We start from the raw sequence: 27486 nt of genomic DNA, 5'->3' as shown, positions 1-27486 counted from the left end.
GGCCGAGCGGGGCGGCGATCGCGGAGCGGAGCCCCCGAAGCGGAGCCCCCCGGCGGGCCCGGCCCCGGAGCGCGGCCGCCGCCACGGGACGGGAGATGCGGATCCTGCTCCTGTGCCTGCTGACTCTCGCCGGGACCCGCGGGCAAGGTGGGCGCCGCGCCGGGGGCGCCGGGAGCGGGCGGCTCGGGGGCACCGGGAGCGGGCAGCGCGGCCGCCCCGGAGCGCCGTTCCCAACTCCGCGGGCAGCGCTCCAGCCCCGCTCGCGCCGCCCGTTCCCGGAGGGATGAGAGCCGGCTCCGGCCGGTACCGGCGGTTCCGAGGGGTCCCGCGGGGTTCTGGCGGGGCTGGCGGGCCCGCGCTCGGCGCCGGCGGTACCGGAGGGTTCGGATGGAATCGCGGCCGGTTCTGCTCAATGCCGGGCCCGGTTTGACCAAATCCCGCCGTGGGTTCGCGTGGATTCCCGGTACCGGGGGATCGCGGTGGGACCGGGCCCGGTTCTCCCGAACCCCCCAGGGCTGGTTCTCGTGGATCCCTCGTTCGGTACCGGGGAATCGCGGTGGGACCGGGCCCGGTTCGCCCGAACCCCCGGGCTGGTTCTCGTGGATCCCCCGTTCGGTACCGGGGGGATCCCGGTGGGACCGGGCTCGGTTCTCCTCGGTCCCGGGACTGCTCCTCGTGCACCCCCCCTGGGTACCGGGGGCTCCTGATGGAACCGGGCCCGGTTCTCCTGGACCCCCCTCCGGTACCGGGGCTGTCCCGACGGAACCGGGCCCGGTTCTGCCTCCCCGGCGCCGCTCCGTTCCCCCGGTTCCGGTCCTGTTGGAGCCCCGGGACCGAGGTTTTGCCCTCCCCCCCCATGTGGGTCCCGGTCCCGGTCCCGGTTCGGGGGGTTCGGGGGCCCTGGGGTCAAACGGGATCCCCGGGAGGGGCTGGGGGGGGGTCAGGGCTGAGGGTGATGGGGGGGCTTGACCCGGCCTGGGGGGGTCTGTCCGTGTGTCCGTCCGTCCGTCCGTCCGTCCGTCCGTGGGGAGCGCAGGGGCCGCCTCCGGGGGCACCCCAGGACCCCAATCCCGGCATTGCTTGGGGAAGGGGCTGGGGGAGCCCGGACCCCCCTTTTCCCACATTTTCCCCCCTTTTCCCCCCCCTTTTCCCACCCCCACCCCCTCCAGAGCCGCCTCTCGGGGTGGGGAACATCCCGACCCCCCCCCCCCCCGGGACCCCCCAAAACCCTCCCGGGGGAAACTGAGGCACGGGGGGAGCTGCTGTGCCAAGGTCACGCTGAGGAAAAGCCGGGGGGGGGGGCTGGGGGTCCCCAAAACCCCCCAAAAACCCTCGGGGGGAGGGGAGGGGGCGCCCCCATCGCCCCAGGAATTTTGGGGGGGGGGGGCCGGGGCCGGGCTCTGCCCCAGCGCGGCCTCCGGCGCTTCCCAGCTGCAAAATCCAATCTAATTTTTAATTAAGGGGGCGGCGTTGCTAAGATGCCGAGAGGAGAGAGGGGAAGGGAAAGGTAAAAAAAGGAAAAACCAAAAAAAAAAAAAAAAAGCCCCAAAAATAAAACCAAAAAACGCGCCTGGAGCGCGGGGGATTGAGAGGAGCGGGAGGAAGGCGCCGGTGGGGCCGCGACCCCCGGGGCAGCTCCGGGACCCCCGGGACCCCCGCGGGGCCGGGGCAGCTCCGGGGCAGCGCCGGGGGCTCTGCGTCCCCCGGGAACAAAAGCGGCCGCGCTGCCGCCCGGGGCCACGCGGGGAGCGGCGGGAGGGACCGGGGGAACGGGGGGAAACGGTCCCGGTGAAACGGGGAGAAACGGCCCCGGTGTGGGGCGGGAGGGACCGGGGGAACGGGGGGAAACGGTCCCGGTGAAACGGGGAGAAACGGCCCCGGTGTGGGGCGGGAGGGAACCGGTGGAACGGGGGGAAACGGTCCCGGTGAAACGGGGAGGAACGGCCCCGGTGTGGGGCGGGAGGGATCCGGTTTGAGATGGGAGAGATCTGGTTTGGGATTCAGTGGCTCCGGTGTGGGGTGAAACGGCTCCGGTGTGGGATGGGATGGCTCCGGTGTGGGGTGAAACGGCTCCGGTGTGGGGCGGGAAGGATCCGATTTGGGATGGGATGGACCCGGTTTGGGATGGCTCTGGTTTAGGATGGGTGGACTCCGGTGCGGGGCGGGACGGTCCCGGTTTGGGGCGGGAGGGACCCGCTTTGGGATGGGCTGGTCCCAGTTTGGGGTGGGATGGCCCCGGCGTGGAGTGGGATGTTCCCGGTTTGGGGTGAAACGGCTCCGGTTTGGGGCGGGACGGTTCCAGTTTAGGATGGCAGGGATCCGGTTTGGGATTGGTGGCTCCGTTTTGGGATGGGACAGCTCCAGTTTGGACGGGATGGTTCTGTTTGGGACGGGATGGTTCTGTTTGGGATCAATGGCTCCAGTTTGGTGTCAATGGCTCCAGTTTGGGATCAAGGGCTCCGGTTTGGGATCAATGGCTCCAGTTTGGTGTCAATGGCTCCGGTTTGGGATCAATGGCTCCAGTTTGGGATCAAGGGCTCCGGTTTGGGATCAATGGCTCTGTTTGGGACGGGACAATTCTGTTTGGGATGGGATGGTTCCATTTTGGGATCAATGGCTCCAGTTTGGAATGGGACAGCTCCATTTTGGGATGGTTCCAGTTTGGGATTGATGGCTCATTTGGGACCGATGGCTCTGTTTGGGATGGTTCCAGTTTGGGATGGGACAAGTCTGTCTTGGGATGGTTCCATTTTGGGTTCAATGGCTCCAGTTTGGGATCAATGGCTCCAGTTTGGGGTGGGGCAGTTCCAGGTTAGGATGGTTCCAGTTTGGGATGGGGCAGTTCCAGTTTTGGATGGGAAGGATCCAGTTTGGGATTGGTGGCTCCGTTTTGGGATGGGACAGCTCCAGTTTGGGATGGGGCAGGTCCATTTTGGGATGGGACGGGTCCATTTTGGGATCAATGGCTCCAGTATCAGTTTGATGGCTCTGTTTGGGATGGGGCAGCTCCAGTTTGGGATGGCTCTGATTTGGGATCAATGGCTCTGATTTGGGATCAATGGCTCCATTTTGGGATGGAACAGCTCCAGTTTGGGATGGCTCTGATTTGGGATCAATGGCTCTGATTTGGGATCAATGGCTCCAGTTTGGAATGGGGCAGCTCCAGTTTGGGATGGCTCTGATTTGGGATCAATGGCTCCAGTTTGGAATGGGGCAGCTCCAGTTTGGGATGGTTCCAGTTGGGAATCAATGGCTCTGTTTGGGATGGGACAGGTCCGTTTTGGGATGGTTCCATTTTGGGGTCAATGGCTCCGGTTTGGGATCGATGGTTCATTTGGGATGGGATGGCTCCAGTTTGGGATGGGGCAGCTCCAGTTTGGGATGGGATGGTTCCAGTTTGGGATTGATGGCTCTGGTTTGTGATCAATGGCTCCGGTTTAGGATGGCTCTGGTTGGGATGTTTCCAGTTTGGGATCAATGGCTCCAGTTTGGGATCAAGGCTCACATCCCTGTGACAATCCCAGTGACCCCAAACCCACCCCAAATCCATCCCATCACTCCCAATCCCATCCCAAATCCGCCCCAATCCAATCACATCAATCCCATCCCAAATCCATCCCATCCCAATCCCATTCCATTCCTCCACCGTCACCTCCCAGAAGAGCCTTGCCCCCAATGCCAGGTCAAAATTTGGGGCTTTTATGGAAAATTTGGGGTGTTTTTTTGGAAAACGTGGGGGGTTCTCAGGAAAATGTGGGGTTTTTTCTGTAAAACATGGGGTTCTCTATAAAACGTGGGGTTTCACCCTGGAGCAGGCTGGGATTTGGGGTAATTCTGGGCGGTTTTGTGGTCCCTCCCGCCGTGGGGGGCGCTCGGGCCTGGCGCTGAATGGGGCTCATCACTCTTCATTTCTCACTAAATAATTTTCTGTATCTTATCTAAATGAAAGCCATTATTCTTCCCCGTTTCAATCACTCGCCGTGATTGCGCCTCAAATTGAAATATTTATTCATTTTCTGGGCCCTTCTTCTCCTCTCTGCGGGGCTTTTTCTTTATTTTATTTTATGCTTTATGTCATTTTCTTTTTTAATTTTATATTGTATTATATTTTAAATTTTATTATATGTTTTAATTTTTTCTTTTATTGTGTATATTTTAAATATATTTTTTGGTTTTATTTTGTTTTATATTTATTATTTTATTTTATTTTATTTTATATATTTTTAAATATTTTTATTTTAATTTTTATTTTATTTTATATTTTTATTCCCTTCCTTCCCTCATATGGGAGAGGTGACAGCAGCAGGGACGTGACCCCAAGGAATTTGGGGTCCTGAAGGATTTGGGATCCCATGGGATTTTACCCCTTGACCCCAAATTTCGTGGCAGGGTCAGGGCCAGGGCCAGGGCCAGGAATGGGATTTGGGGTGATTTCAGGTGGATTTTGGGGTGATTTTCTGTGATTTTGGGGTGATTTGGGGTGGGAAACCCCAACCCCAGAGCCCTCAGAACCTCCTCCTGGTTCCCTTTGTGTCCCTGAGGTGACCTCTGTCCCAGCTCATTAATTAATCCATTAATTTATTCAATAATGCATTAATTTATTCATTCATTCATGATTTATTGATTTAATCCCCTCTCCTTTAATCCAGGCTTGATTTAATCCCGAGTTTTGCCCACCTGGACAAACCCTGGGAATGCCCAGCTTGGGTTGGCCCTCGGGGATTCTCGGGGACTTTCAGCAGTTTTGGGGCATTCTCAGGAATTTTGGGGAATTTTTGAGAATCTTTGGGAATTTACGGGAATTATCGGGAATTAATATCCAAGTTTTTGGGAATTATCAAGAATTATTGGGAATTCTCAGGGATTATTGTGGATTTTGGGGAATTATCAGGAATTATTGGGAGTTTAGGGGAATTATCAGGAGATAATATCCTGAATTATTGGGAATTCTTGGGAATTATCGTGGATTTTGGGGTATTTGGGGGAAATTTTGAGAATTATTGGGGATTATTGGGAGTTCTCTGCAGTTCTCGGGGATTTTCGGGCATTTTTCGGCAATTTCCGGCAATTCTCGGCAATTCTCGGCAATTCTCGGGGATTTTCGGCAATTCTCGGCAGTTCTCGGGGATTTTCGGAAATTCTCAACAATTCTCTGGGATTTTCGGGATTTATCGGGAATTTTATCGGGAATTCTCGATAATTTGGGGGAATTCTCGGTGATTTTGGGGTCTCTCGGTGATTTTGGGGTCTCTTGGCAGTTCCGCCCCCTCCCCACAATTTCCCCCCATTCCCCCCAGGCCTTTCCCCCCTCCCCCCAGCTCCTCTTCCCTTCATTATCTCTTAATTAATCGCTCCGGCTCCGCTCGGCGCTAATTGCGCTCTCCGGGGCACGCGGCTCATTTGCATAAACCCGGATCCGGGACAGGGGGGGACGGAACCCCCCCAAAAATCTCCCCATTGGGTCAGAACCCCCCAAAATCCCCCCCAAAAGCCCAGAGAGACCCCACGGAACCGGGGCAGATCCAGAGGGAACAGCGGGAAAAGGGTCGGGATTTGGGATTTGGGGTTGGGGTTTGGGATTTTGGGGTTTTGGGGTTTCGGATTTTGGGATTTCGGATTTTGGGATCTGGGATCTGAGATTTGGGATTTTGGGATTTTGGGATTTTGGGATTTTGGGATTTGGGGATGGGGATTGGGGATTTGGGATCTGGGATTTTGGGGTTGGGGTCAAGGATTTTGGATTTAAGATCTGGGATTTGGGATCGGGGGTTTGAGATCTGGGGTTTGGGATTTTGGTGTTTGAGATGTGGGGATTTTGGGTTCTGGATCTGAGATTTAGGGTTTGGGATTTAGGATTTGGGTTTGGGATGTGGCATTTGAGATCAGGGATTTGAGGTTTGGGATTTGGGATCACTGATTGGGGATTTGAGATCTGGGATTTTGGGTTTGAGATCTGGGATTTTGGGATTTTGGGTTTGAGATCTGGGATTTGGGATTTTGGGATTTTGGATCTGGGATTTAGGGTTTGGGATTTGGGATCAGGGATTTGAGATTTTAGATTTGAGATCAGGGATTTGGCATTTTGGGTTTGGAATTTGGGATCTGGGATTTTGGGATTTTGGATCTGGGATTTAGGGTTTGGATCTGATCTGCGATCAGGGGCGTGGGGTTCAGGATTTGGGATCTCCGGGATGCATCCAGAGGAGCATCCAGGGACCTCCGGATGGGAGGGAGGAACGGGAAAAATGGGGGGCAAAAGGGGGGAAATGGGAAAAAAAACTAAAAATGGAAGAAAAAGGGGGAAAAAGAGGGAAAATGGGGGGAAAACCGGGGAGAAGAGGGGAAGAAAAAGGGGGAAAAGGGGAAAAGGGGAAGGAGCCTTTTCTGCAAGGGCCGGGCCAGAAAGGGCTGGCGGCGTTGCCATGGCAACGGGCGGATTATGATCCAAATGGAAATCAAAATCCGGGGGGGGGGCTCGGGATGGGGATGGGAAGGGAAGGAGGAAAAGGAGGAGGAGGAGGAGGAGGAGGGGGAAGGAAAAAACAACTTTTATTTCCAAGGCGAGAGCGGCTGCGGGCGTTGCCGTGGCAACGGGGGGAAAATTTCATTTTTTTATTCTTTTTTTCTTTTTTTTTTTTTTTTTTATTTTTTTTTAATTAAACGGGAATCGGGGAGGAGGAGGAGGAGGAGCGGGATGAAGGCTCCGGGGCCGGCACCACCCCAAAGCCTCGGGGTGTCCCGTGGGAGCCGTGCCCAGGGGGATTTCACACCCAAAATTCACATTTTTCCCCCCAAAATTCACATTTTCTCCCCTTTAGCCACGTGGGGGTTGTACCAAAATCCACATTTTTCTCCCGCAAATCCACATTTTTCCCCTCAAAATTCACATTTTCCCTCCAAAATTCACATTTTCCCCCTTTAGCCACGTGAGGGTTTTACCAAAATCCACGTTTCCCCCCCAGATTCACATTTCCCCCCCAAAATTCACATTTTCCTCCCAAAATCCACATTTTTCCCTCAAAATTCATGTTTTCCCTCCTTCCCTAGGTGGACTTTTCCCAATTGTCACTTTTTCCCTCCCTTCCCCACGTGGATTTTCCCAAAATCCACATTTTTCCCCTTTTTCTCAGGTATATTTTTCCCAAAATCCACACTTCCCCCCTTTCTTTACGTGGATTTTCCCTAAAATCCACACTTTTCCCCTTCCCCACGTGGATTTTTCCCAAATTCCACTTTTTCCTCCTTTCTTCTCATGAACTTTCCCTAAAATCCAAACTTTCCCCCTTCCCCAGTTGGATTTCCCCCCAAAATCCACATTTTCCCTTTTTTTCAGGTGGATTTTCCCCAAAATTCCCATTTTTCCCCGTTTTTCCCCTCCTTGGGGCTGGAATTGGGAACATCCCGGAGCTGGGGCCGCTTTTGGGGCCCCTTTTTCCTGCTCCTTTCCCCATTTTGGTGAAATTTTATTTTAAAAAAAGGAAAATTCCGGGAGGATTTGATTGAATCAAGTTGGGGGAAAAGGGAGTTTGGGATGGGCGGATTTTTGGGGAATTTTGGGGCGGTTTTGGGGTTTTTAGGGGGTTTAGGGCAGGGATGGAACCCTCGGGGTCAGGGAGAGGAGCAAGGAGGGAAACTGAGGCACGAAAAATCGGTTTTTCCGCGAAAAGCAGCGATTCCCATCCCGGGAAAAATCAGGAAAAAAATCAGAAATTGTCCCAAAAATCGGAAATTATAAAAAAAATCAGGAATTATCCCCCAAAAGCGAGGCGGGCCGGGGAGCAGAGGGTTAAAATCTCCGCGTTTTTGCCTTTCCTCGCCTTTCCAGAGGGAGCCTTGGCAGGAAATTCCTCAAATTCCAGGAGAGTGGGATCATCGGCGGCCCGGCCGCAAACAGGGGGGAGCGGGAGCGGCAGGGCCGGGACACCCCAAAAAACCCGGAATCTACCCCAAAAAAAACCTCAGAATGTTCCCAAAAAATCCAGAATTATACCCTAAAAAAATCCCGAATTTCCTCCCCAAAAAAAGTCCATAATTCCGCCTAAAAAAATCCCGAATTCCACCCTAAAAAAAACCCCAAATCCCCGCCCATAAAAAATCCAGAATCACCCCAAAAAAATCCCAAACCTCCCCCCAAAAAAAAACCTCCAAATGTCCCCAAGAAAATCCCAAATACTCCCCAAAAAAAAACCCAGAAAAATCCCAAACTTCCCAAATTTCACTTCTGGTCCCCCAAAAATCGCCCCCAATCCTCCCCTGCCTCCCCCCGGCCCCGATTGGCGCGGCGCTCGTTAATTAGCGCGGGAACAATGTCTAATTAATGCCTAATTAGGACTTTTGTTTGTTTGCTCGGGCGCTGAAGGGGGGGGGAGGATTTTTTTGGGAAATTCGAGGGGAAAAAAAAAAAGGAATAAAAATCGTGAATTTAGCGAGAGGGAAATGGGGGGAAAATGTTAAAAATGGGGAATAAATGTTAAAAAATGGGGGGAAATGGAAAAGAATGGGGGAGGAATGTTAAAAAATGGGGGGAAAGTGTCAAAAAATGGGGAAAAGTGTTTAAAAATGGGGGGAAAATGTTAAAAAACGGGGGAAAAACTGGAATGGTTTCATCCCCCCCCGCCCGGAGCTGCGGCCTCGTTAACAGATGTCTTAATGAGACTTCGCTAATTAATGGATGTGAGCGGCCCCGGGAGAGGCGCCCCAGTCCCGGCCCTGGGGAGCGGGGCGGGAAAGTGCCCGTGCCTCAGTTTCCCCATGGAATAACCGACCCGTGCCTCAGTTTCCCCATGGAATAACCCACCCGTGCCTCAGTTTCCCCGCGGAATAACCCACCCGTGCCTCAGTTTCCCCATGGAATAACCCACCCGTGCCTCAGTTTCCCCATGGAATAACCCACCCGTGCCTCAGTTTCCCCGCGGAATAACCCACCCGTGCCTCAGTTTCCCCGCGGAATAACCCACCCGTACCTCAGTTTCCCCACCCGTGCCTCAGTTTCCCCAAGGAATAACCCACTCGTGCCTCAGTTTCCCCACCCGTGCCTCAGTTTCCCCATGGAATAACCCACTCGTGCCTCAGTTTCCCCAAGGAATAACCCACCTGTGCCTCAGTTTCCCCATGGAAATTCAGCGTCCAAGGCAATCCATTGATCTGTGCCTCAGTTTCCCCCATGGAAATCCAGGGACCCGTGCCTCAGTTTCCCCACCCGTGCCTCAGTTTCCCCAAGGAATTACCCACCCGTGCCTCAGTTTCCCCCATCCGTGCCTCAGTTTCCCCGTCCATGCCTCAGTTTCCCCCATCCGTGCCTCAGTTTCCCCGTCCATGCCTCAGTTTCCCCACCCGTGCCTCAGTTTCCCTACGGGTTAACCCCACCCGTGCCTCAGTTTCCCCACCCGTGCCTCAGTTTCCCCACCTGTGCCTCAGTTTCCCTATGGAATAACCCGTCTGTTCCTCAGTTTCCCCAAGGAATAACCCACCCGTGCCTCAGTTTCCCCACCCGTGCCTCAGTTTCCCTATGGGTTAACCCCATCCGTGCCTCAGTTTCCCCGTCCGTGCCTCAGTTTCCCCACCCGTGCCTCAGTTTCCCCACGGCAGTTCGATGTCCCAGGGTTGCCGTGCCCGTGGGACGCCATCCCTGACCCCCGGTGCCACCACCCTGGGGACAGCCCAGTGCCACCAACCCCCGAGCCCGGTGCCACCAGCGCGGGGACAGCCCAGGGACAAAGCCAAGGGACAGGGGACAGGGATGGGGTCAAGGACACGGATGGGGACAGGGGACACCGGGCATGGTGGCGTGGCAGGGATGGGGACACAGGGACAGTGGCAGTGCCAACCCTCAGCCAGGCCGGTGGCATCGTGGGGACAGGGGACACAGGGACAGTGGCAGTGCCAACCGTCAGCCAGGCCGGTGGCATCGTGGGGACAGCGCCAGGGACAGGGACGGTGGCAGTGCCAGCTCTCGGCCAGGCCGGTGGCATGACAGGGACACAGGGACGGTGACAGTGGCAGTGCCAGCTCTCGGTGGCACCGTGGGGACAGGGATGGGGACACGGTGACAGGGACGGTGACACAGGGGCAGTGCCAGCTCTCGGTGGCATGGCAGGGACAGGGATGGGGACACAGGGACGGTGGCAGTGCCAGGGGACAGTGACGGTGACACGGTGGCAGTGCCAGCTCTCGGTGGCACACGGGGGACGGTGACGGTGACACGGTGGCAGTGCCATCTCTCTCTCGGGGCCATCGCCTTGCGGGGGCGGGGGCCGGGGCCGCAATTAACGGGGAATTAACGAGGGCCGGGTTTAATTACTGCGGGATTAGAGCGGGATTGGGGCCGGGGTGGGGCCGGGGACGCCGGGGGGGACAACGGGGACCGGGCTGGGGACGCCGGGATGGGGGACAATGGCATGGGGGGACAATGGCATGGGGGGACAATGGCATGGGGGGACCCCAGAGCTGCCCGTGACCCCACAGCTCCCCCAGGACCCCGAATCTCCCCACAGATCCCCCGTGAGCCTCCAGAGCTGCTCCCGCTTTCCCAGAGCCGCGGGCGGAGAATGTCCCGGGATTGTCCCGGGATTGTCCCGGGAATTTCCCGCGCTGGGATTTCTGGCAAGGGGGGAGGGAAGCGGGGAAATGTTCTCCGGGCATCGCGAAATCTCGGTCAGCGCCGGGATCCCAAACCCGGGCTCGGGAATACCAAACCCGGGGGATCTCGGGGTCACCCGTGGGGACACGGGGGCACCGTCCCAAATTCCAGAGCCCAGAGTCCCAAATTCCAGAGCCCAGAGTCCCAAATTTCCCAAATTCCAGATCCCAGAGTCCCAAATTCCCAGATCTCAGAGTCCCAAATTTCCCAAATTCCCAATCCAGAGTCCCAAATTCCCAATCCAGAGTCCCAAATTCCCGATCCCAAAATAGCTCCGGGAGCGGGAGGAGGCGGGGACGGGGCAGGGCCTGGCCTGGCTCGGCTCGGCTCGGCCGGGAGCGGCGCTGGGCTGGAAACGGGGCTGGGATTCCCGGGAAAATGGGATCGATCCCCGGTGAAATGGGATCCCAAATCCCCATCGGGATGGGATCGGTCCCTGTCAGGATGGGATCCCAAATCCCAGGCAGGGTGAGACCCCACATTCCCGGCAGGACGTGATCCCAAATCCCAAATCCCATTGGGATCAGACCCCACATTCCCGGCGCTGCCGGGGTCTCCAGCTTGGGACCCCTCCCCATCCCATGGGTCCCATAAATCCCATCATCAATCCCATCCCATGGATCCCAATGATCCCACCCCGTCCCGTCCTGTAAATCCCAACCCATCCCATGGATCCCACAAATCGCATGAATCCCATAAATCCCATCCCATGGATCCCACAAATCCCATCCCATGGATCCCATAAATTGCATGGATCCCATAAATCCCATCCCATGGATCCCATAAATCCCATCCCATGGATCCCACAAATCGCATGAATCCCACAAATCGCATGGATCCCATGAATCCCATCCCATGGATCCCCCAGAAATCCTGCCCCATCCCATCCCATCCCATCCCACAAATGACACAAATCCCATTTGATGGGTCCCACAAATCCCCTCCCAGCCCATCCCATGGATCCTATCAGTCCCGTCCCATTGATCCCGTGGGTCCCATGGGTCCCATAAACAAACCCCATAAATCCCATCCCATGGGTCCCATAAATCCCATGGATCCCATAAATCCCGTCCCATTGATCCCGTGGGTCCCATGGGTCCCATAAACAAACCCCATAAATTCGATCCCATCCCATAAATCCCATCCCATGGGTCCCATAAATCCCATGGATCCCATCAATCCCGTCCCATTGATCCCGTGGGTCCCATGGGTCCCATAAACCCCATAAATTCGATCCCACCCCATAAATCCCATCCCATGGATCCCATAAATCCCGTTCCATTGATCCTGTGGGTCCCATGGGTCCCATAAATAAACCCCACAAATTCGATCCCACCCCATAAATCCCATCCCATGGATCCCATAAATCCCATGGATCCCATCAATCCCGTTCCATTGATCCCGTGGGTCCCATGGGTCCCATAAACAAACCCCATAAATTCGATCCCATGGGTCCCATAAATCCCATGGATCCCGTAAATCCCGTTCCATTGATCCCGTGGGTCCCATGGGTCCCATAAACCCCACAAATTCGATCCCATCCCATAAATCCCATCCCATGGGTCCCATAAATCCCATGGATCCCATCAATCCCGTTCCATGGATCCCGTGGGTCCCATGGGTCCCATAAACAAACCCCATAAATTTGATCCCATGGGTCCCATAAATCCCATGGATCCCGTAAATCCCGTTCCATGGATCCCGTGGGTCCCATGGGTCCCATAAATAAACCCCATAAATTCGATCCCACCCCATAAATCCCATTCCATTGATCCCGTGGGTCCCATGGGTCCCATAAATAAACCCCACAAATTCGATCCCATCCCATAAATCCCATCCCATGGATCCCATAAATCCCATGGATCCCATCAATCCCGTTCCATGGATCCCGTGGGTCCCATGGGTCCCATAAACCCCATAAATTCGATCCCATGGGTCCCATAAATCCCATGGATCCCGTAAATCCTGTTCCATTGATCCCATGGGTCCCATAAACCCCATAAATTCGATCCAATCCCATAAATCCCATGGATCCCATGGGTCCCCTCGCTGTCCCCACCCTGCGGTGCCACCCCCAGCTCTGGGGACAGCCGTGACAATGGGGACAGAGGGGACAGCAGCGACCCCAGGACCTGCCCCGGCCTCTCCTTTCCGCTCCAAAAACCCCCAAATCCTCTTTTCTTCCCCAAAGGAAGAAAGAAAAATCCCAACCCGGGCAAGAGATTTTTTTTATTTTATAATTATCTCATTTTTATAGAACTCTCCTCCCTCCTTCTCGCCTGTTTTGGGTTTGGCTTTCAGTTATTTAATTTATTTATTTTTTTATTATTTCTTTTTTATTTTAGAAATTCTCCTCCCTCCTTCTTGCCTGTTTTGGGTTTGGCTTTCAGTTATTTAATTTATTTATTTTTTTATTATTTCTTTTTTTTTTTTTTTTTAGAAATTCTCCTCCCTCCTCCTCGCCTGTTTTGGGTTTGGTGTTTTTATTTATTTAATTTTAATTTTTTTTCTTTTTTTTTTTTTCTTTTTTTTTTTTTTTTTTTTTGTGTTTCACATAAAAATAGCAGCGAGCAGCTCGGGAAGAGGGGAAAGGCTTCAAATTTAAAAGCCGGGAGGAGAAGGGAGGGGAGGAGGGAGAGATTAAATAAGGAGGGAGGAAAAGAAGGGGCGAAATTGGGAAAAAAATGGGGAAAATTTGGGATAAAAGGGGGGGAAATGGGGCAAATTGGGAAAAATGGGGGAAAGTGGGGAAAATGGGGGAAAATGGGGCAGAAAAGGGGGGAAATTGGAGAGAAAATGGGGAAAATGAGAAAAAAAAAAAGGGGAAATGGGGGGGAAAGGAGGAAAATGGGGAAGAAAATTGGAAAATGGGGGAAATGGGGGGAAAAAAGAGGGGGAAAATTGGATAAAAGGGGGGAAAATAGTGGAAAAAGGGGGGAAAAAGGGGAAAATGGGGGAGAATTGGGGGAAAAGGGGAAAAAGGGGGGGGAAATGCGGGGGGAAAGGGGATGAAAATGGGGAAAATGGGGGGGGAGGAAAGGGAAAATGGGGAAAAAATGGGAAGAATAAGGAAAAAAGGGGGGACGGCCGGGTTTGGGGACATTGCCGAGGCAGGTTTGGGGACAGAGGGACATTGCCGTGGGGACATTGCCATGGGCACAGCCGGGTTTGGGGACAGAGGGACATTGCCATGGGGACATTGCCGTGGGGACATTGCCGTGGGGACATTGCCGTGGCAGGTTTGGGGACAGAGGGACATTGCCGTGGGGACATTGCCGTGGGCACAGCCGGGTTTGGGGACATTGCCGTGCCTCGTTTGGGGACAAGGGGACATTCCCGCGGGCACAGGCACGTGCTGCCACGCGGGAGGGGACCGTGGTGACAAAGGGGGGGAGCAGAGCGACACGGGGGGGGGGGGGGGGTCCCAGCGGCAAAGGGGACGCGGTGACAAGGGGTGGCACGGACGCGGAGGGGACACGGCAGCGAGCGAGGGAGGCGCCACCTCGCGCCCGTGCCCGCGGCCACCGCTGTCACCTCGGCGCGGTGTCACCCCGGCCGCCCGAGCGACACAAGCCCCGCGGCGCTGTCGCCGGAGCGAGCCGGGCCGTGCCACCCCCGCGCCACCACCGGGCGACACCGCAGGGGTGGCACCGCCACCTCTCCCCCCCCAGTCCCGGTCCCTGCCAGGGGAAGGTGACAGGAGGTGGCTCCGGCTGCGACAATCGCCCCGCTGGCGGTGACAGGTCTGGCACCGCGGCTGGCACTGCGGGGAGGTGGCACCGGGGAGGTGACACAGGGGGAGGTGGCACCGAGGAGGTGGCACCAAGGAGGTGGCACTGGCACTGCAGGGAGCCGGCGCTGGCCTTTCGGGGTTGGGGACAATGTGTGGGGACACCGGGATGGCGGCAGAAAATCCCAAACCGTTCCCAGCAGGGCCGGTGCCATCCCGGTGCCCGTTTTCCCTCAATCTCCCCCCAAAATCTCGGTGCCATCCTGGTGCCCGTTTTCCCCAAAATCCCAGGGCCCATTTTCCCCTCAATCTCCCCAAAATCCGGGACCGTTCCCAGCTGGGCCGGTGCCATCCTGGTGCTCTTTTTCCCCAAAATCCCGGGGCCTTCCCGGTACCCATTTTCCCCTTAATCTCCCCAAAATCCCAGTGCCATCCTAGTGCCCATTTTCCCTCGGTCTCCCCCAAAATTCCGGTGCCATCTCAGTACCCATTTTCCCCTCAATCTCCCCCAAAACCCGAGCCACCCCCGGCCGTGCCAGTGCCAGCCTGGTTCCAGCCCGGTGCCCGTTTTCTCCTCAACCTCCCCCAAACTCCCAGCGCCATCCTAGGACCCGTTTTCCCCTTGATCTCCCCCAAAATCCCAGTGCCCATTTTCCCCATAATCCCGGTGCCATCCCAGTGCCCGTTTTCCTCTCAATTTCCCCCAAAATCCCAGTGCCCATTTTCCCCATAATCCCGGTGCCATCCCAGTGCCCGTTTTCCTCTCAATTTCCCCCAAAATCCCAGTGCCCATTTTCCCCATAATCCCGGTGCCATCCCAGTGCCCGTTTTCCTCTCAATTTCCCCCAAAATCCCGTCCCTCCACCGGTGCCCGAGGCTGCGGGTCCCCCCCGCCGCTCCCTCCCCCGTTCCCCGCTCTGATTTTCTTCCTCCTCCTCCTCCCTCTCCCGGCACCTTCCCCTCTTTGATCTCCCGATCCCGATTTTCCTTCATCTTGCCCCAAAACCCCGCGGCCCCGGGGCGGGGCTGGCACCGGGGCTGGCATCGGGGCTGGCACCGGGGGATCCGGTGGATCCCTGGATTCCCCATCCCGGGGATCCTGGGAGCAGATCACCCCCAAACGTGGATATTTTTGGGGTGATTTTGGGGGGGGATTTTTGGGGATTTTTGTGTGGATTTTTGGAGATGTTTGGACCCGCCGGGCGTTTTATTTTCGGGATGAAATGCGGGAGCCCGCGGATTTGGGGGGTTCGGAAGGAGAGGAGCGGGACCGGGACTGTGCCATTCTGTGCTCTTCGGCGCCGTTCCGTTCCGTTCCGTGCCATTCCGTGCCACAGTCCGGGATAAAACCCCCGGGATTGCAGCCGGGAGAGGCGGGGGGGTCGCGCTGCCCCTTCCCCGCTCCAGGGCACGGCCGCGTCCCTGTCCCTGTCCCTGTCCCTGTCCCTGTCCCTGTCCCTGTCCCCGTTCCCGTCACATCCCGCTCGATTCCCGCGGGCCGCGTGACCCCGGGATCGATCCCGAACAGCCGCGAACAACGGGAACCGGGATCGGGAACAACGGGAACGGGAACCGGGATCGAGAACGGGAACCGGGAACGGGAACCGGGATCGGGAGTGGGAGTGGGATCGGGATCGGGATTGGGAACGGGGTGGGGGCATTTGGGGGACCCCGGGAGCTCCGGGGCTCGTGGGGAGCTCCGGGGGGATCCTGAGGGATCTCAGGGGGATCTCAGGGGGGATCTTAGGGGGGATCCCAGGAGACTCCTGAGGTGATCTTGGAGGAAATCTCAGGGGGATCTCCAGGGGATCTCCGGAGGATCCCAGGGGATCTCAGGGGATCCCAGGAGGATCCTGGGGGGATCTCAGGGCGATCTCGGGACATTCTGGGATGGCAGCACACCCGGTGCCGTGGTGCCGGGCACTGCGCCGTGACCGTGGCGCCGTGTCCGGTGACCGTGGCGCCGTGTCCGGCACTGACCGCGGCGCCGTGGCCGCAGCCGTGCAGACGCGCTTCGTGGAGGAGCCCGAGGACCAGACGGTGGTGGCCGGGCAGAGAATCGTCCTGTCCTGCGTGGTGCTCAACTACTCCGGCATCGTGCAATGGACCAAGGACGGGCTGGCCCTGGGCATGGGGCAGGGCCTCAAAGGTGCCCGGGGACAGGGGGGACAGGGGGGGACACTGGGGGACACTGGGGGTGGCACTGGCCAGGGATGGGTGGCACTGGGCATGGGGCAGGGACTGAAAGGTGCCCGGGGACAGGGGGGACACTGAGGGACACTGGGGGTGGCACTGGCCAGGGATGGGTGGCACTGGGCATGGGGCAGGGACTGAAAGGTGCTCGGGGACAGGGGGGAACACTGGGGGTGGCACTGGGTGGGCAGAGCTGGCCCCGGGTATGGGGCGGGGCCTCAAAGGTGCCCGGGGACAGGGGGGACACTGGGGGTGGCACTGGGTCAGGAGGGCTGGCATTGGGCATGGGGCAAGGTCTTAAAGGTGCCCTGGGGTGGCACTGGGGGTGACACTGAGTGGCAAGGGCTGGCATTGGGCATGGGGCAGGGCCTCAAAGGTGCCCCAGGGACAGAGGCGGCGCTGGGTGGGCAGGGGTGACCCCATGGGATTGGGGTGTCCCTGTGTCATCGCGGTGTCCCTGTGGGATGTGGCTGTCCCCGTGTGACCCCGCCCTGTCCCCTGTCCCCAGCCTGGCCCCGGTACCGCATCGTGGGCACGGCCGACTCGGGCCAGTACAACCTGGAGATCCGCGACGCCGAGCTCTCCGATGACGCCGTCTACGAGTGCCAGGCCACCGAGGCCGCGCTGCGCTCGCGCCGCGCACGGCTCACCGTGCTCAGTGAGGGCCACGCGCCGTCCCCTGTGTCCCCAGTGTCTGTCACACACCGTCCCCAGTGTCCCCAGTGTCACACACCGTCCCCAGTGTCCCCAGAGTCACACACCGTCCCCAGTGTCCCCTCCCCATTCCCTGTGCCCCACGCAGCCCCCAATGTCCCAGCTGTCCCCAGTGTCCCCTGCCCATTCCCGCCGTCCCCTTCCCCATTCCCTGTGTCCCCTCACCATTCCCTGTGCCCCACACGGTCCCCAGTGTCCCACACGGTCCCCAGTGTCCCCCATGTCCCACCCCTGTGTCCTCCAGGGCCTCTCATGTCCCCTCCCCATCCCCTGTGCCCTACACAGTCCCCAGTGTCACACACAGTCCCCTGTGCACCCTCTCCACATCCGTGTCCCCATCCCCTGTGTCCCCTCCCCAGTGTCCCCTCCCCAGTGTCCCCTCCCCATTCCCTGTGCCCCACACCGTCCCCAGTGTCCCCTCCCCATTCCCAGCTGTCCCCATGTCCCCGTGTCCCTGTGTCCCCATCCCCAGTGTCCCCTCCTCATTCCCTGTGCCCCACACCATCCCAAGTGTCCCCTCCGCATTCCCAGCTGTCCCCATGTCCCCGTGTCCCCAACCCCTGTGTCCCCATCCCCAGTGTCCCCTCCCCATCCCCGGTGTCCCAGGGCGTCCCCCCGAGCCGCTGTCCCCTCTGTCCCCCCGCAGTCCCCCCCGAGGACCCCACGATCGACGGCGCCCCCGAGATCCTGCTCAGGGCGGGGACCCCCTACAACCTGACGTGCCGGGCGCGGAGCGCCAAACCCGCGGCCACGCTGGCCTGGTTCCGCGACGGGCTGGAGCAGGACGGGGCTGTCACCAGCACGGTATGGATGTCACCAAACTGTCACCAAAACTGTCGCTGTGTGCCCCCTGTGTGCCCTCTGTGTGCCCCCTGTGCCCTCTGTCCCACTGTCACCACCTTTGCCTGGTTCCGCGACGGGCTGGAGCAGGACGGGGCTGTCACCAGCACGGTATGGGGACACTGCAGCGTGGTGGCCGTCCCCTCCCAGTGTCCCCAGCCCTGCTGGAGCTGTCCCCTGTCCCCGTGTCCCCTCAGGAGCTGTCCCTATGTCCCCATGTCCCGTGTGCCATGTCCTTGTGTCCCCCCAGGAGCTCCTGGCCGACGGGAAGCGCGAGAGCACCACGAGCCTGCTGCCCATCACGCCCTCGGAGCTGGACATCGGCCGCGTCTTCTCCTGCCGCAGCTCCAACGAGGCCGTGCCCGCGGGCAAGGAGAGCTCCGTGCGCCTCAACGTGCACCGTGGGTGACACTGGGGGCACTGGGGACATGGACAGGGTCATGGGGACACTGGGACAGAGGGACAGAGGGACACAGGGACAGCTTCTCCTGCCGCAGCTCCAACGAGGCCGTGCCCGCGGGCAAGGAGAGCTCCGTGCGCCTCAACGTGCACCGTGGGTGACACTGGGGGCACTGGGGACATGGACAGGGTCATGGGGACACTGGGACAGAGGGACAGAGGGACACAGGGACAGCTTCTCCTGCCGCAGCTCCAACGAGGCCGTGCCCGCGGGCAAGGAGAGCTCCGTGCGGCTCCGTGGGTGACACTGGGGACACTGGGGACAGGGACACAGGGACAAGGACTGGGGACACTGGGGACACTGGGGACACCAGGGGTGGGAGGGATGGGGACATGGATGGGGATTTGGGGGGTATTTTTGTGGGATTTTTGGGGTGTCGCAGGTGGGAGCGGTGTCTGTGGGCGGGATTTGCTGGAGGGACGAGGAGGAGGAGGAAGAGGAGGGGGAGGCAGGGCCGGGACTCGGTGGCCAACACCGACCCTCCGGTGGCCACCGCAGAGCTTTGGGGTCCCCCGGTGTCCCCCCTGAGCCGTCGCTGTCCCCGCAGACCCCCCGACGGTGACCCTGTCCATCCAGCCGCAGACGGTGCAGGAGGGCGAGAGGGTCGTGTTCACCTGCATGGCCACGGCCAACCCCGAGATCAAAGGCTACAGGTGAGCCCCAAAACCCGGGACGGGGCTGGGGGGGTCATTTGGGGGCACCCAATGTCCCCAGCCTTCTTCCCAAAACCCCCAGGGATTGGAAATCGGGATTGGGATTGGGATTGGGGTCAAACATCCCCACCATGGCTCTGTGCCCCCTCCCCAAAACCCTTTGGAAATGGTGATTGGGATTGGGATTTGGAATGGGGATTGGGATTGGGATTGGGATTGGGATTGGGATTGGGATTGGGATGGGGATTGGGATTGGGATTGGGATTGGGATGGGGATTGGAATGGGGATTGGGATTGGGATTGGGATTGGGATTGGGATTGGGATTGGGATTGGGATTGGGATGGGGATTGGGATTGGGATGGGGATCGGGGTCCCAAAGTGTCCCTGAATGTCCCCACCATGGCTCTGTGCCCCCTCCCCAAAACCCTTTGGAAATGGTGATTGGGATTGGGATTTGGAATGGGGATTGGGATTGGGATTGGGATTGGGATTGGGATGGGGATTGGGATTGGGATTGGGATGGGGATTGGGATTGGGATTAGGATGGGGATCGGGGTCCCAAAGTGTCCCTGAATGTCCCCACCATGGCTCTGTGCCCCCTCCCCAAACACCTTTGGAAATGGCGAGTGGGATTGGGAATTAGGATTGGGAAATTAGGATTTAGGATGAGAATTAGGATTTAGGACAGGGATTGGGATTTCGGATGGGGACTGGGAATTAGGATGGGGATTTAGGATGGAGATTGGGGTCCCAAAGTGTCCCTGAATGTCCCCAGCATGGCTCTGTGTCCGCTCCCCAGAACCCTTTGGAAACCTTTGGGATTGGGATTTAGGATGGGGATTGGGAATTGGGATGGGGATTGGGACTTAGGACTTGGAATTACGATTTAGGATGGGGATAAGGATTTAGGATGGGGATTTGAAATTAGGATTTAGGGTGGGGATTGGGATTTAGGACTTGGAATTACGATTTAGGATGGGGATAAGGATTTAGGATGGGGATTTGAAATTAGGATTTAGGGTGGGGATTGGGATTTCGGACGAGGACAAGGATTTGGGATGGGGACCGGGATTTGGGATCAGGATCCCAGGGTGCCCCCGCTGTCCCCAGGTGGGCCAAGGGCGGGGTGATCATCGAGGAGGCCAAGGAGAACAGGTACGACACGCAGGTGGATTACACCTTCTTCACGGAGCCCGTCAGCTGCGAGGTGCACAACGACATCGGCAGCACCAACGTCAGCACCCTGGTGGACGTGCACTGTGAGTGACTCCAGAGCGGCCCCAAAACGGCCTCGAAATGACCCCAAAACTGCCCCAAAGGGGTCCCAAAGCGGCCCCAAAATGGCCCCAGAACGGCCCTGAAACGGCCCCAAAACAGCCATAGAATGGCCCCAAAACCAGCCCCAAAACCCCAAAATTACCCCAAAACAGCCCCAAAACCACCTCAAAACCGCTCCAAAACCACCCCAAAATGGCCCCAAAACTGCCCCAAAACCCGAAACGGCCCCTAAACCCCAAAACCATCCCAGAACAGCCCCAAAATGGCCCCAAAACCACCCTAAAACCACCGTAAAACCCCAAAATGGCCCCAAAACCACCCCAAAACCACCCCAAAACTGCCTCAAAACATCAAAACGGTCCCAAATCCACCACAAAACGGTCCCAAAACCACCCCAAAATGGCCCCAAAACTGCCCCAAAACCGCCACAAAAAGGCTCCAAAATGGCCCCAAAACTGCTCCAAAACGGCCCAAAACCCCAAAACGGCCCCAAATTAAGCCCAGAGCCCCCCCCCCCCCCACACTTCCCCTCCCGGTTCTGTGTCCCCCCAGTCGCCCCCCGGATCGTGGTGGACCCCAAGCCCACGGTGACCGACATCGGCTCCGACGTCACCCTGACCTGCGTGTGGTCGGGGAACCCCCCGCTGACCCTCACCTGGACCAAGAAGGAATCCAACATGGTAGGAGCGCCTCCAAGGGGGTTCCGGAATGTTCTTTGTGCCCTTGGGGTCGGGGGGGGCTCCGTGTGTGTCAAAAACCCCCAAAAAAATCCCCAAAAAATCCCAGGAAAAATCCCCCCCAAAAAAATCCCCCCAAAAAATCCCAAAAAACAATCCCCCCCCCAAAAAAAAAAAAAAAAATCTCAAAACAAAATCCTACATTTCGTCTCAAAACAAAATCCTAAAAAAAAATCTTCCAAAAAAATCCCAAGAAAAATTCCAAAAAAAAAAAAAAAAATCCCCAAAAAAATCTCAAAAATTCTCCCCAAAAAAATCTCCCCAAAAAAGATCCCCAAAAAAATCCCCCAAAAAAACCACAAAAAAATGGAAACTGGGATTGGGATTTGGGTTGGGGATTGGGTTTGGGATTCGGGATTGGAGTTGGGATTGGATTTGGGATTCGGGATCAGGTTTGGAATTGGGGTCAAACAGAAACCCTGGATGCCCCCGCTGTGGTTTTGTGTCCCCTCCCTAAAATTCCCTAGAGAGGGAAATTGGGATTTGGATTGAGTTTGGGTTTGGGATTGAGTTTGGAGTTTGGGATTTGGGATTTGGGATTTGGGATTTGGGATTTGGGATTTGGGATTTGGGATTTGGGAATGGGTTTGGGATTCGGGAATGGGTTTGGGGTTTGGATTGGGGTTGGGATTCAGTTTGGGATTCAGGTTTGGGATTGGCATCAAACGTGTCCCCTGAACATCCCCACCATCCCTGCGTGCCCCCTCCACACCCCAAAACATCCCAAAAACTGGAATTTTGGCTGGGATTCCCTCGGGAACAATTTACGGCCGGGCTGCCGAGCTTTTTGGGGGACGTTCCCGAGTGTCCCCACGTGTCCCCAAATGTCCCCGGTGTCCCCGCAGGTGCTGAGCAACAGCAACCAGCTGTACCTCAAGTCGGTGACGCAGGCCGACGCCGGCCAGTACGTCTGCAAGGCCATCGTGCCCCGCATCGGCGTGGGCGAGAGGGAGGTCACCCTCTTCGTCAACGGTCAGCCACCCCAAAACAACCCAAAAAAACCCCAAAAAATCCAAAAAAACCCAAAAACACCTCCTGGGGTTCCATGGGAACGGGGCGGATCCGGGTGTCCCAAAAATTCTCTGGTTTTGGTTGGCTTCTGGTGGGGTGAAGCAGGGGGAATTTTAAATTTTGCGTTTTAAATTTGGCTGGGGAGGCTGTGATGGGGAAAACGGGATTTGGGGTTTTTTTGTTGGGTTTGGGACGGGAAAATTTAAGGGGAAAGGCAAAGGGGGATGGTGGGAAGGGAGTAAATCCTGAAGAGAGATTTTTCCACACCCGGGGAGATGGGAACGGGGGTCAGGAATTGCAGGAATTTCAAGCTGGAATTTCCTGTGGGGGGTTTCCTCAATTCCACCTAAAACAAGGAATTTTATCCCTCTTAAATCCCTGATCCTGAGCCGTTCCCCCAATTCCACCCAAAACACGGAATTTTATCCCAAATCCCTCATTCCTGGCCTGGCCTGGACACAGCTCCAGGAATTTCCTCCTCTCATTTCCCACCTGGGCCACCCCAAATTCCCATTTTCCCCTTATAACACCCCAGATCGCCAATTTCCCCCCTGGAACACCCCAAATATCCTAAATTTCCCCCAAACCATCCCAAATCCCCAGCTGCCTTCCTGGAACACCCCAAATCCCCCATTTCCCCCTGTGGAACACCCCAAATTCCCCATTTCTCCCCCCCCGGAACACCCCAAATATCCCCAATTTCCCCCTTGAACACCCCAAATATCCAAATTTCCCCCTTGAACACCCCAAATATCCCAATTTCCCCCTCAGAACACCCTAAATTCCCAATTCCCTCCCCCCAGATCACCCCAAATTCCCATTTCCCTTCTTGAACACCCAAATTCCCATTTCCTTCCAGGAACACCCCAAATTCCCCATTTCCCCCCCTTGAACACCCCAAATATCCAAATTTCCCCCTCAGAACACCCTAAATTCCCAATTTCCCCCCCAGATCAGCCCAAATTCCCATTTCCCTTCTTGAACACCCCAAATTCCCATTTCCTTCCAGGAACATCCCAAATTCCCAATTTCCCCCTGTGGAACACCCCAAATATCCCAATTTCCCCCCTGTAACACCCCAAATTCCCCACTTTCCCCCCCTGAACACTCCAAATATCCCAATTTCCCCCTGTGGAACAACCCAAATTCCCCATTTTTCCCCCCAGAACACCCCAAATTCCCCATTTCCCCCCGGAACACCCCAAATTCCCCATTTTATCCCCTGGAACACCCCAAATTCCCCATTTTCCCCCCTGGAACACCCCAAATATCCCAATTTCCCCCCCAGACACCCCAAATTTCCCCGCAGGCCCCCCGATCATCTCCAGCGAGCCCGTGCAGTTCGCCGTGCGCGGCGACCGCGGCAAGGTCGAGTGCTTCATCGGCAGCACGCCGCCCCCCGACCGCATCGTGAGTCCCGCCGCACCCCGGAATTGAAAAAAATATTATTCCGTTTCAAAATATCAGCAACATTTAATATTTATTTTATTTGTTATTTATTTATTTTAATTTAATAAATCTTAATGTTATTATTGTTTTATATTATCAAATTTTATCATTAAATATACATTAGAATTAATATATGTTGATATATATTTTTAGATATTAATATATATTAATATATATTTCTATTTATAGATATTTAGCTATTAAATTGTATATTTATATAATAATATTAATATATATAGATACATATTTTTATATATATTTTAATTAAGTACATCCTAGGGTTATCTTTATATATTAAGTATTACCTGTACATATAAAATTAGTAATATAAAATAACGTAAAATAAATATGCAAATAAATATTTAAGACATTTACAAAATTATTTATAAGACAAATCATTTTACAAAGATGCATTACAATTAATATGTGTTAATATGCATTTATAATTAAATGTAATTTATTAATATCAAACAAATTAAATACAAAATAAATAAATATAAAATGTAATAATGTTTATTTAAATTTATAATAAATAAAAATAAATATAGATAAATATATTTTATATAATAAATAAGTATAAAATTTAAAATAATATTAATAAGTCTCTATATTCATAGAATTATTTATAAATATAAAATAGATTATTTTACAATGAAAATATTGTAAGTAATATATATATTAATATAGGCTTATAATAAAAATATATGTAAATAGATATAAACAGAATAATAACATAAATATATAATAAATGTATATACATTTATAATATATATAAATAAATATATATAAATGTATAAGCAGAATAATAGTATAAATATATAATAATATATACACATAAATATAAATGAACAGGAAATGAATATTATATAAATAATAATGTGAAATTAATAACATGTAAATAATAATATAAGACTAATAATATATAAATAATAAAATAATACAGAATTAAATAACGATAACCACATTACTATCAAGACAATTGACAAACCCCAGTACAAAACAGCAAAAACCAAAACGCACAGAACCATTTCTGCCGCTGCCCGCAGGCGTGGGCGTGGAAGGAGAACATTCTGGAAGCGGGGACGCTGGAGCGCTACACGGTGGAGAGGAGCAACACGGGCAGCGGGGTCCTGTCCACGCTGACCATCAACAACGTCATGGACGCCGACTTCCAGACGCGCTACAACTGCACGGCCTGGAACAGCTTCGGGCCCGGCACGGCCATCATCCAGCTCGAGGAGAAAGGTGACAATGGCAGCGACATCTTTGGGTGGCCTTGGGTTGGGCACGGCCATCATCCAGCTCGAGGAGAAAGGTGACAATGGCAGCGCACTTGGGGACAATCTGGGTGGCATTGAGATGGGCCTGGCACGGCCATCATCCAGCTCGAGGAGAAAGGTGACAATGGCAGGGACATCTTTGGGTGGCATTGGGTTGGGCACGGCCATCATCCAGCTCCAGGAGAAAGGTGACAATGGCAGGGACCTGGGGACAATCTGGGTGGCATTGAGATGGGCCTGGCACGGCCATCATCCAGCTCGAGGAGAAAGGTGACAATGGCAGGGACATCTTTGGGTGGCCCTGGGTTGGGCACGGCCATCATCCAGCTCGAGGAGAAAGGTGACAATGGCAGGGACACCTTTGGGTGGCCCTGGGTTGGGCACGGCCATCATCCAGCTCGAGGAGAAAGGTGACACTGGGGGACAGTCTGGGGACAGCTTGGGGTGACATTGAGATGGGCCTGGCATGGCCATCATCCAGCTCGAGGAGAAAGGTGACAATGGCAGGGACACCTTTGGGTGGCATTGGGTTGGGCACGGCCATCATCCAGCTCCAGGAGAAAGGTGACAATGGCAGCGACCTTGGGGACAATCTGGGTGGCATTGAGATGGGCCTGGCATGGCCATCATCCAGCTCGAGAAGAAAGGTGACATGGGACCCCGAGCTGAGTTATTGGGATTTTGGGATGGGAGCCGTGGCTGTGGCACTGTCCTTGTCCCCTGGTGTCCCCAACTGTCCCCTGGTGTCCCCACAGAGGTGCTGCCCGTGGGCATCATCGCCGGGGCCACCATCGGCGCCAGCATCCTCCTCATCAGCTGCCTGCTGGCCCTGGCCTGCTTCCTCTACCGGCGCCGCAAAGGAAGTGAGTGGGGTCACTCTGGGGTCACTCGGGGTCACTCTGGGGTCACTGAGGGGTCATTCAGGGGTCACTTTGTGGTCACTCAGTGGTCACTCTGGGTGTATCCATGGGGGTGTCTATGGAGATCAATTCATGGTGACTCAGTGGTCACTCAGTGGTCACTCTGGGTGTCTTTATGGGGATCTCTTTGGGGGGGTCACTCAGCGGCCACCCCGTGGTCACTCCGTGGTCACTCCGTGGTCAATCTGTGGTCACTCCGTGGTCACTCTGTGGTCACTCGTCAGGCCGCAAGGACGTCACGCTGCGCAAGCTGGACATCAAGGTGGAGACGGTGAACCGGGAGCCGCTGACGCTGCACGCGGACCGGGAGGAGGACACGGCCAGCGTGTCCACGGCCACGCGCGTCATGAAGGCCATCTACTCGGTGAGGGGGGACGTGGGGACACCGTGGGGACAGGGACTGGCACCTGGGATGGCGGGAGGGCTGGGAGTGTCCCCAGCCCAGGAGTGTCCCCAGACCTGGCAGTGTCCCCAGCCCAAGGCCAGGCTGGAGACACCTGCGATGGTGGAAGGTCCCAAGGTCTTGATGATCTTTGGGGTCTTTTCCATCCCAAAGAATTCCAGCGTTCCCTGGGCCAGTTTAATGGGATTTTAGGGATCGGTCCTGGATCCATCCATGATCCCATGGATCCCATGGATTCTCCATCCCTGGAAGTTCCCGGCTCCACCTCGGGTCCACCTGGGCTATCAGGAGCCGCCCCTTCCCACCATGGGATGGGTCTCAGGGTTCCTCGCCGCCCATCCCCTTCCATAATCCCATAACCCCACAATCCCACAATTCCACAACCCCACAATTATTCCCGCGGCTTTTCCAGTCGTTCAAGGACGACGTGGACTTGAAGCAGGACCTGCGCTGCGACACCATCGACACCCGCGAGGAGTACGAGCTCAAGGTCCGGCCCCACGCCCCTCTCAACCCCAACCCTGCCCTTCCCACCCACCAGCACTCCCCAAAACCCACCGATCTCCCGCTTTTCCCCTTCCAGGACCCCACCAACGGCTACTACAACGTGCGCGCCCACGAGGAGCGCCCGGCCTCGCGCTCGGTGCTCTACGGCGATTACCGCGCGCCCGGCCCCGGCGGGCCCCGCTTCGAGCCGCGGCCGCCCTCGCGCCTCTCGCACTCCAGCGGCTACGCCCAGCTCAGCTCGTACCCCCGCGGCGGCCCCGAGTTCCCCGCCGAGGCGGCGGCGGCGCCCCCGGGCACGGCGGTGCCGGCGGGGGACACGAGCAGCCAGCTGTCCTACGAGAACTACGCGGGCGTCGGCGTCGGCGTCGGGTTCCCCGGCCCCACGGCGGCTTTCCCGCCGTACCGGCTGGGTTTCGGCGGCGCCTACGAGCCCTACGAGGCCGTGGGCAAGTTCGGCGGCGGCGCCACGCGGTTCTCGTACACGTCGCAGCACTCGGACTACGGGCAGCGCTTCCAGCAGCGCATGCAGACGCACGTCTAGGGCGGGCGGGGCTCCCTGATATTCAGGGCTTTGCCCGCCCCGATCGACCCCGTCCCCGCGGGTTCCTTGGAGCTTCCGTTCATTCCGTTGGTTTTGCCGGTACTTTCCAGCCCCGCCGGTGGGTGGAGGG

General features: G+C 56.1%; 1 protein-coding gene across 1 annotated transcript; it reads left to right on the top strand.

Annotated features, from left to right (window-relative positions):
• The first annotated feature begins 61 nt into the window (after nt 1-61).
• LOC134429193 (kin of IRRE-like protein 1) lies at nt 62-27486 on the top strand. Its single transcript, XM_063176308.1, has 15 exons — nt 62-147; nt 16369-16518; nt 17071-17220; nt 17923-18080; nt 18367-18517; nt 19124-19229; nt 20341-20489; nt 21061-21188; nt 22091-22217; nt 23566-23666; nt 24752-24950; nt 25741-25848; nt 26130-26269; nt 26721-26798; nt 26892-27486. Exons 1-15 carry the CDS (start codon nt 96-98, stop codon nt 27354-27356), a joined length of 2262 nt encoding a protein of 753 aa, XP_063032378.1. The 5' UTR covers nt 62-95; the 3' UTR covers nt 27357-27486.

Source organism: Melospiza melodia, chromosome 25 (genome assembly GCF_035770615.1).
Source record: "Melospiza melodia melodia isolate bMelMel2 chromosome 25, bMelMel2.pri, whole genome shotgun sequence".
Taxonomy (NCBI): domain Eukaryota; kingdom Metazoa; phylum Chordata; class Aves; order Passeriformes; family Passerellidae; genus Melospiza; species Melospiza melodia.
The sequence above is the reverse complement of the archived record's forward strand: the minus strand, read 5'-3'. Positions and strand labels throughout refer to the sequence as shown.

Bases quoted from the DNA above. Each gene is read 5' to 3' on its own strand.
- LOC134429193 (XM_063176308.1), top strand. From the start codon at position 96: ATGCGGATCCTGCTCCTGTGCCTGCTGACTCTCGCCGGGACCCGCGGG. The intron at 23,667-24,751 runs GTGAGTCCCGCC...CGCTGCCCGCAG, and splicing joins CGCCGCCCCCCGACCGCATC to GCGTGGGCGTGGAAGGAGAA. The intron at 26,799-26,891 runs GTCCGGCCCCAC...TTCCCCTTCCAG, and splicing joins GCGAGGAGTACGAGCTCAAG to GACCCCACCAACGGCTACTA.